The sequence below is a fragment of the Agrilus planipennis genome, unplaced genomic scaffold (assembly GCF_000699045.2).
Source record: "Agrilus planipennis isolate EAB-ADULT unplaced genomic scaffold, Apla_2.0 scaffold232, whole genome shotgun sequence".
Taxonomy (NCBI): domain Eukaryota; kingdom Metazoa; phylum Arthropoda; class Insecta; order Coleoptera; family Buprestidae; genus Agrilus; species Agrilus planipennis.
Window position 1 is genome coordinate 184,865 of NW_020438990.1, and position 10,599 is coordinate 195,463.

The following is a 10,599-nucleotide window of genomic DNA, read 5'->3' on the forward strand; positions in this document are numbered from 1 at the left end:
AAGACATTATTTTGAATAATAATTGTCATGTAATTAATATTTTCCTCATATTTCACCTTGATTAAAAAGAATTGACACTAGGAGTTCTATTGGGTTCAGGAATGGAAGTTCCAATGGAACGCAAGGGAAATCCCATTGCGTTCAGCAAAGGAAGTCCCATTGAGTTCGAGGATTCTAGTGGAAATTCCATTCATCCCATTGGCAATTCTCCATTTATTACCATTAATTATTATCAGTGGTAATAAAATGGCATTTTTTAATGGAAATAGAATGGAAATTTTTCCTACGGGTAAAATCAGCCACTTCTTCTAATTTTTTGTCTCCTATCTTTATATTCACTCTTTCCCTACTTTTTCTTCCATTCAAAAACAATATTTTTGTTTTACTATCTATTATTTACCTTCATACAATACCGTTTTGTCAGTACCATTTTATGAAAAGCTATCTCTAACTCCTTCTTGCTAGATGATAACACTGCTATATCAACAAGCAGTGTAAGAAAATAAATATTTTTATCCTTGATGCCACATTTTCATATCCATTAATTGTTTTATTTAATAAACAGGGCCGTCATGATGTACCGATGCTGATGAGTCAAGTCAATTGATTAAAAACAATGGTGTAATCAAATCCACCCTATATTTATAATGCGGACCGCCGGACTGTCGGGGGTGGTGTACAGGAATAATAACAGGAGTAGAGAATGGATTGGGCTTTCGCGTCGCCCCGCGGGGGCTGATTTGACACATTTAATTTGGCCCGTTTGTCTCTTGGGTGTTGTCTATTACAACGTATCAGTACCCGCCACACTCACTATTAACAAAAGAGAACCAAACAAATGGTAATTCAAGACCATTTTTGAAAATGTCAACGCGACATTTGTTTCGAATACATATAGATACTTCTACCTCGATTGCTATATGTATAAACCCCTTGTTTCGTGTACACGAAACATCTGCTTTTTTGTTGTACATCACCCTATGTCAAAATAATTCAGAAAATTTGAAGCCCAACTTAAAGATGAGTTGATAACATTTTCTGGATTGCTGATTTAAAAGCTTCCTCAAAATGTGTTAAAATAGGGATAAACTTTCAATAAAAACTTACCTGTTGATCGATGACACGCTGGGCACGTTGTCTTGGGAACAAATCCCTTCGGCTAGTAGCCGGTCCCTGATTTCCCAGGCAAACATGGTGGGGTTTTCGCGTTTATAATTCGCTATTGCGTCCACCACCGGGGGTGTTGCTACCTTTGGTTTTGAGCCTCCTATTACGCCAGCTTTGAAACTACCCGTTTCATAATATCTGAAAGAAAAGGAGGCAAACATGAACAAATAGAAATAAAAGCGCAGGAATATCCGGCTCGAAGGACCAAAAAGGATTCAGCAAACAAGCAATGGCTACAAGTTTAAAACCAAATGACAAGAATATATATAATATAATATACATATACCTACAAAATCCCGCTATTTAATAATACATTTGTTTTAAAAATTGTTGTAGCAGCACCCAGTTTGGTGAGAATGAGAGAAGTAAGCAATTAGTCTTTGGCTTTGATCTAATTGCCAAACGACGTTTTGCTAGATAGAAATGTGCACAGCGACATTATCTCGGTGTGTTCTCGCTATTTGACCAAAGACCGATAGATGTAATCTGCGAACTGTCCGCTGACCGGTCGGCCGGTCCATTGTCGTTACGTCCTGGTCTTGGCTCGTCGTCATTTCTGTTTCTAATTTCGATATGCAGACACAGCACACTCGTAATTATACAGGTTAGTTAACAGAGTGCGATACGATCTAGAAGGCGGCCGCGGTAAGAACATCTCTTTGTTTAACTTTCACGAGCAGCGGGCACCTAATTATGACCGTTTGGACGTTGTCTATTTTCTTTGGGCACCGCGCGACCGGCAACCACCGTCGTCGGATCTCGGTGCCCCTCTTTGCTTTGTAATTGCACGTATTTATTTCCATGCCTACCATGGTATACGTTGGTACTTTATCTTGTACGCAACATAAGGCGCGCGTCATTCTTTCTAATGAAACCAATTCTAAACTAACGAAGCTGTAAATTGAAAATGATCGAACAAACAATAATAATAAATAAGATTACTATACCGAAAGTTATATGTGGCAGGGGCGACGTGACCGAGAAGTAACAACAGTAATTGTTCTAAGTGGTTCAAATACCTAAAACAAAACGGAATCGTTGAATCCGGCTCGAAGGACCACGACTTAACTAATAACTATTTTAATACTTGTTATGCGACACCCAAGATTACTTAAAATAATTTCGTTCCCAGGCAGACTACACAGGTGATAGGTGATAAATCAGGTACACGGTTAATTACTCTATGTAAAAATTAAAAATTATAATTACGCGGATGCTGACTTCGAGGAATGCACAGGCAGGAAAATAAAGGGATTACATCGCAGGACATGCAAATGTCTGGATCTGGCTAATATATTCACCATTAACGGACAGATACACGCACCGATTCGTAAGAGGTTTAAAAATTTTGAGACAGGAACATCTCTTTTTCTTTCCGTGTTTAATTAATTAATATACCCATTCCGTTAATAATTTGAATAAATAATTTATACGTAAAGATACTCTCCTCAATCCTTAGCATAGCCATTTCCTCGAAGATAATATGGTATACACGAGTCAGTAGAAACGTGTTAAAGATTCGCCAAATTTGGGAATCCAAACTGACGCATACCAATACTGAAAGTCCTATTATCTTGAATGACAAAACTGTGATACTACAGGTACATATCTACTGTGATTAGTCCATAAAAAGAGTCATGCCAAAGAACGAATCAAAGAAAAGTGTTTCACCAAGGATTGGTTGACTTTGACTATAGTATAGCTAATACCTGTAGTGAGTCAATGGAAAGATTCATGTTAAAAATTCCATTACTTTAAGAAGCTAAACTATAGTATGCCACCACGAATCAATATAAGTCACACCAAGGATATCTACAGCAACTAAACGATTAGTCATTAATATCAATAAATATGATCATACCAAAGATTTACGTAGTGAGTCAATGATAGTGTCATGCCAAAAATTCCTGTGATATGTCAGAAAGAATAAATAAAAACAGCCACGCATTTCATACAATATCTAATTTGTGTTGATTAGCCAAATTGGACTTTTATCATGTGCAAAAACCATTGCTTCAATTGTGAAATGATAGAGTGCAGAGTGAAGTCTGTACGTTGTCGTTAACCCAATAAATGCCAAACAGTGCAGTCCCAGGAGTATTTTACGACCCTTTATTATGGTATGAAGGTTTGTCGGGGTTGGTTCTCGTAATGCACCAAATAAAATTACTAAAATTATATGATACACTTATAATTGTGGGCTCTTTGTTCAGACTGTTACGTTGCTCTTCTGTCTGCATTCAATAATTGGATTTTGTAGACACGTATACACTACACTTTACTACATTATATGTATCCATCGGTTTTTAATGACATTATTAAGCACAATTTGGAAATGCCATTGACATTTGTATTATGCAATGATGGGAAACGGGGATGAAACCTAATTTTTCGAAGGATTTCATATAGAAAAAAGGAAACAATGTGGAATATTTTGACTTCGTCCTTGCTGCGTCCAATAATTTGGTTAATAGCTTGCTAGCTCATTGATTAAAAGTGTCGCAGAGGCCGAAAAGCTATCAATAAAATTGATAGTACTAGAGTAGATGGAACGCATTATTATTTTATTATAAACATTTCAATCAACTTCACAAGCCAATTCATCGAATGATATTTTATTCCTTGTGGAACCCTTCGATTCAGTTACTTCACTTATCATATGAATTAGGCAAAACATTCCATTATTTCCGATCAAAAGTCAAGTGTGCGTCAGTCGGCGATATGCACTTTTCATGTCGGTTTTTTTGACGCCACGCGACCGTCCACCCCAATCCCTTGATTGGAATTATTACTCCCTTAATATACTTAGATAAGTGTACTCTGCTACCAATAATATAACTACAATAGGCTTAAAAGCTTACAACACTGGATCTTATTTAACACGTAAAATTGTGGTTTTCAAAAACAAATGGCTGACATTTAAGATTGACTTCATCATCATCATAAGGTCATCATCTAAGACTGGTTGGACACGTACCTCCACTCTTTCCTATCCTGAGCTAAATTTCACATTTCCCTAAAACTAGAACAACCCACATCCTTAACTATTTGCGAACAGTAATCTAATCTAGGTCTACCTCTACCCCTCCTAACTCCTGTTTCTGCCTCTAATATGTCTCTGACTAGACCTTCATGCCTGAGAAGGTGTCCTACCAACCTATCTCGCCTATTTTTTATTGACTTCCATAGAGTCCTCTGTTCTCCTATTCTTTCCAATACCTCTTCATTTCTAACCTTTTCTACCCACGATATCCTCATCATCCGCCTATAACACCACATTTCGAACGCTTCTAACCTTTTCTTTTCCGCCGCTCCCACTGTCCATGTTTCGCACCCGTACAACGCCGTGCTCCAAACATACACCTTTAACAACCTTTTTCGAATTTCTAAATTAACCGTTCGCGAGCATAGAAGTGACTTCTTTTTATTAAAGGCGACACGACCCTGCGCTATCCTCTGCTTTATATCCCTACTACTCCTTCCATCCTCACTTATCTGACTTCCTAGGTATCTAAAATCAGCCACTTCTTCTAATTTTTCGTCTCCTATCTTTATATTCGCTCTTTCCCTACTTTTTCTTCCCTTGCATATCAGTATTTTAGTTTTACTTTTATTTATTTTCATACAGTACTGATCTTTCAGTACCGCTTCCATTTTATTTAAAGCTATCTCTAGATTGACTTATTTCTAAAGAAATAATTTTGTTTTCTATTTATTTTTGATGATGAGATTAGTTGATTAAAGTTGAATTACAGACTTGAATTTGAATCTAAATTAGCAACAAGTTAAGAATTACTGGCACTTATTAATTAAAATGTTCTTGATGTTGTTAAACCACCGAAACCGTGCAAAGATCTTATCATAAAATGGCGCCTACTGATGACAAAGTGAATCAAAAAGTACATCAGAAGACAAAGCTAAATTTATTTATAGTTACATCCAGTTTATCTAATTGCAAGATCTAGTTGTTCAGTCATTTATTGTTTGTGGTTACAGAACGGTATTTTGTTAATAAAACCCTTTCAGTAACTTGATTATTTATATTATTGTTATAAACATTAAACATTTTTTGGAACCTTTTTGATATTTTTGTGAATGTGAACTATTTGATGTCAATTAGTCACAATCCCATATGGTTTTTGTGATATTTATTAATCCAGTAATTTAAAACCCGAAGAGCTATACCTACGTTGGCCGCATAGAACGAATAAATAAACCAGACATCTTTTTGGAGATGACACGGAGGAAAAAATATAAAAAGAAGCCAGGAAAACACTACCACTAGATCGTATGATCGTGTTAGATGCGACTGGCGGGAAATGGCGGAACCAGGAAACGGAGGCACAGATATGGAGGGTGCCAACCGACTACCCCACGACTTTTCCGATCTCTCCCGTCCGACAGCGGGACCAACTGCGTAATGTCGTTATACAGACACCAGAATAATGTTTTCGAAGAGAGAATTCTCTTTTTGGAATTATTATTAGTCATCAAAATAAGAATACTGATATATATATATATATATATATAGGGAGATCGAATAACGATAAATCATGAAAAGTCAATAAATTTACCACGTTCTATCATTGCGGTACATACAAAAGATCACAAAGATCGAGATGTTTCAATGACACCCTTATTAGTTTTAAATTTTAGATTTCATTCTCAATATCTATTTAAAAGCAACGCGTTATCCAGTTGCTACCCCTCCAGGGTTAAATTTGTATAAATAAAAGCGAATAAAATCTTACCTGGACAATATTTTGGATACGCATCCATGAGATACTCTTAATTGTCGAGAAATATCACAGGGTCGAACGCCGTTATGCGCCAGCTCGACAATTCTCTGACGTACAACGTCGGGGAGCGGTCGTCCGTTGACGAACACACCGCCCAGTTGGTTTACACCCCCGTGGCCTGAAACAATACATGGAATCATTAATTTACTCCCAAAAAGAACACATGCAACTACAAATTTCTTTTAAATGGACAAAGAACGTGGACCTTTTTGTATTAAAATTGCAAGGGGTGATAGATTGAAATGGAAGAGATGTTGCAACTTTAATGTAGGTACCCTCTGGTCAGCATTTACGCTATTGATGTATATAACAGGGAAGTTAACAGAATGCAAAGGATACTTGTCATAAATGTCAAAATTTTAAACGATTCTAAGGATATAGGCAAAAATAGAGGGAGTACCTGTACATCCCTATATATACCTGATTCTGCTTCTAATAATATGTCTCTAACTAACACTTTACATCTTAGAAAAGTGCCCTATTAACCAATTTCTTCTTTTCCTTATTGATTTCCACAATACCCTTTGTTTTTCCAATAATTTCTAATCTTTTCTATCCGCGATAATTGCATCATCCGCCTATAACACCTTATTAATAACCCTTACAGTATATCCAAAGCCGAGTCCTTTTAGTGCAGTGGATTTAATAATAAATAATGTAGATACTTATAAAAATTCAACTCCAGTGGCTAATTTACGTCGAAATTGGGACAGCTATTCAATTGCTGGTAATAAATCAGCTTTAGTTGCTGGCGATAATTAGTATAAGCCAGTAATTGATTGTTTAAACCTTAATTCTGATTTATAACTGGTATTGAACCGTATAAACAGAAAAACAACTTGGTATTCAACTGCATACCTTTTCATCTAGTTTTACAGAGTTTGACAGAAGTATGAAATGTTTCTACATTAACTTGCGTTGTTTATAGTAAGTTGCGAGCCCATTCAAAAACTACAAAAATTTGTACTGATTACTTCATTTGTTACTTATTTCTTTTAGTCTTTCCTACAGTTAATTTCCTTTGCTTGATTAAACAAATTTATTATCATCTTTATCAGCTGCCTTTAAACGGCTGGGTTTCAATCATTTTATTGGTAGGTATATATTAGCCACCCGTCTATTGCACTTGATTGACCGACAGTGTCTTTAAAGGAAATAGGAAAACATCAATTTAAAGTGTCTTTTTGTTTTGTACGTTATTATGTTACAGCGTCAGTATAACAGTTTAAGTAAGAATTAAATTAGGCTATTAAAGCACTCAGGTGTCCGCACGTTGGGGGTAATTTACCTGTATTAATTAAAGATTAGCAAAAGTGAAGGTAATTTATCAAATTTGAAGACAGATTTTGCGAGTAACAAATCTTGATTTTCTAAAGAAATAAAAACACAAATTAATATGAAAGGGAAGTTAATCCCATATTTGATTTCTCCAAAACCATAATAATGGTATAATAAAGAGTGTAATAAAAATTACCCGAGATAAAAATGTTAAGTCTCTCAGAGTCTCTGAAAGCAAGACTCGAGTCTCCGTCTCTCATCGAGTCTCTGAGAGAGACTGTCAAAAAAACTGTTTAGCGTCTCTGAACGAGAGACTCGAATCTCTGAATGAGAGACTCGAATCTCTCAATAAGTGGTGTCTCGATTGACATGGTTAAAATTTTCTAAGTTTAACGTATTTCAGAGATTCCAGTCTTTCTACGAGAGACTCGAGTCTCTCAATTTTTCAGTTTTATTCATTGAGTCTTTTTAAACGAGAGACTCGAATCTCTGAATTAACAATTTTATCGTTCGAGTCTCTCATACAGACACTGTGAGAGATCCATAAAAACACCTAGGCAATAACTGAGAGACTGTGAAAGACTGTGAGAGACGCTTTCAGAGACGCAGAAAGACTCTGAAAGACTGGGGAGAGACTGAAAATTTTTGTCTAGGGTACAAACCTTTTGAAAGTAAGACTTCTAAATTAATATGATCTATTATTCATTATTGGTCTAATACAAAAAAATTGAGGTAATACTGAAATGGAAAAGTTGAATTTGTAAACGCGAAATTTGCAAAAAAGTATAAACTTCTGTCCGGCACTGTACATTAAAATTAAAACTGTCTCGACATGCCATTCTATTAAGATGAAATACAGGGACTAAAAAGTAGCAAATTTATTATTTCTCGGTTTGAGTAGCTATCATGCCTGGAATTTATATCATTAGTTTCTAACGATCTACTTAATATGTTTCATGTAAAAATATTAGAACGGTTACAACAAAAAGGTTTTTGGCTTGTCGAAATTGCGTAATCGACTTAATAAATTCTCGGTTGTCTTTTTTTAACTGCAAATACGTGAACATACGATAATGGTTATTTCGATTATATTAATGCCGAGAGCTTTTTAAGGGATCTTTGGTGAATCCCCTCGGGCACGTGACCGGCACGTGCGTACTGAACGATCGTCAGTTGTCGCCCGATGATAAAATGACTCCTACAAAAATATTTATAATTTCCTTGTCATTCAGAATCGCGTGTTTTATTACCCGCCTAATATTTTCTACAACTGACGTCTGCGGTCTTTTTGAGAACTTAAAAAGCGTCGACGTATGTATATGGTAACATTACTACGAGATTACGTGATGGACTAACTTATTCAGAAGAATCATCGTCATCATAAGGTCGTCAGTCCTAAGACTGGTTGGACACGCATCTCCACACTTTCCTATCCTGAGCTAATTTTCGCATTTCCCTAAAACTGAAACATCCCACATCCTTAACTATTTACGAACACTAATCTAATGTAGGTTTACCTCTATTTCTCTTAACTCCTGTTTCTGCCTTTAATATGTCTCTGACTAGACCTTCATCCGTAGAAGGTGTCCTACCAACCTATCTCGCCTATTTCTTATTGACTTCCATAGAGTCCTCTGTTCTCCTATTCTTTTTAATACCTCTTCATTTCTAACCTTCTCTATCCACGGTATCCTCATCATTCGCCTATAACACCACATTTCGAACGATTCTAACCTTTTCTTTTCCGCCACGCCCACCGTCTATGTTTCGCACCCGTACAGCGCCGCTTTCCAAACATACACCTTCACCAGCCTTTTTCGAATTTCTAAATTCTGTTCGTGAGCGTAGAAGTGATATCTTTTTATTGAAGGTGACACGACCCTGCGCTATCCTGTGCTTTATATCCCTATTATTCCTTCCGTCCTGACCTATCTTCCTAAATACCTAAAATCAGTCACTAATTTTTCGTCTCCTATCTGTATATTCGCTCTTTTCCTAATTTTTCTTCTCTTGCATACTACTATAGTATCTTTGTTTTACTTCTATTTATTTTCATACAGTGTTGTTTTGTCAGTACCGCTTCCATTTTATTTAAAGCTTTCTCTAAGTCCTCCTTGTTTGATGCTAATACTACTATAATTCAAAAGAATGCGGAATGTGTTTTATTTAATTATTCAAAATTTACTATGAAGATTGGAAAAACATTGGCGGTTGTTGTAGAACAAACAGAATAGCTCAAAACCTCAACGCCAAAACAAGACACTGTAGTTGTCCGAAGCACTTTTCGGTAACAAAGTTACCTTCTTCAGGGACTGAAGTAAACTAGTGTGACAATTTTTTAATGTATCTTAGTGTATAGTACATTTTCGTACATTTCATATTTATAGCGTTTATTTTGATCTTTGTAGATAGATAACTACAAAGTACATTACTTCAATTAAATTTAACGGTGCATTGCTTAATTAATTTGAGTAACAGGGAAAAAACTACCGCTATTTTACGGAACACTAGATTGCCACATTTATTTTTATTTATTGTCGAGGAATCTTCGAAAGTTAATAAACTAGAAAAGAAATGCACCTGTAACAATTTACGTAAGTGTGGTAATTAAGCACTAGCAAGGAGAATCACCTTACTTTTACCATGTTTTGCTTAATTGCTACGTTTAAGAATTTCAATTTCTTCAAGACTGACATGCCGATTAAAAACGAACTGCGTTTATCATGGTCTTTGTTTTTAATAATGTATTTGTATTGCATACGTATAGCTTATGACAAAATAACTGCATCTATCTACACATAAAATAATAGGTACAAATCTTTCCATATCACGTAATATATATATATATATTGGACGTAATTACGGTTTTAAGGAGCACGCCCAAAACTTTTTAGTTCTCCTAGAACCGTAACCTGCGGCCATTGTCGTTTCTTTTATTTCGGTTCTTTCTAGAGATGATTTAGTTGGTCGTTTTGGAGAACTGTTGGTATTATCTTGTTTTTGACGTTGTTTAGAACGTGATGGCGGTAACTCTTCTTCTTCTTCATATTCATAGTAATCTGTTTCTTCTGTTTATTTAGCTGGAGCTGCTGTAGTGGTCGATTTGGAATTACTTATTGGTTTGTAATTGTATTTATTTTGTTTGTTTTTAGGAACTGGCGGCCTTATTCGAGGTGCCTTTCGTGGTTGGCCGTAAATGGAGCTACCACTGATAGGTTTGATAACAGGTTTTTCCGCGGTGTCTTCGCTTTATTCAGTTGCATGCTTATTTTTGTTGGGACGACTATTGATTCGTGTATTGCTGGGTTCATCTTCATAATAGTCGTCATCTCTTGAGTGTTTGTCATTCCTATTT

General features: G+C 35.9%; 1 protein-coding gene across 6 annotated transcripts in view; it reads right to left on the reverse strand.

Moving 5' to 3' along the window:
• The window catches only part of LOC108741565 (paired box protein Pax-5), a 249,993-nt gene that overhangs the window by 37,504 nt on the left and 201,890 nt on the right, over window positions 1-10,599 (reverse strand). For 5 of the 6 annotated variants that reach the window (XM_025975677.1, XM_018476406.1, XM_018476404.1 and 2 more), the window contains 2 exons: window positions 5,919-6,084; window positions 1,108-1,305 (listed from right to left, as the gene is read on the reverse strand). In XM_025975677.1, the coding sequence (XP_025831462.1) occupies window positions 1,108-1,305; window positions 5,919-6,084 (364 nt within the window). The remainder of the gene's footprint in view (window positions 1-1,107; window positions 1,306-5,918; window positions 6,085-10,599) is intronic. The other variant, XM_018476407.1, reaches the window with a different exon arrangement.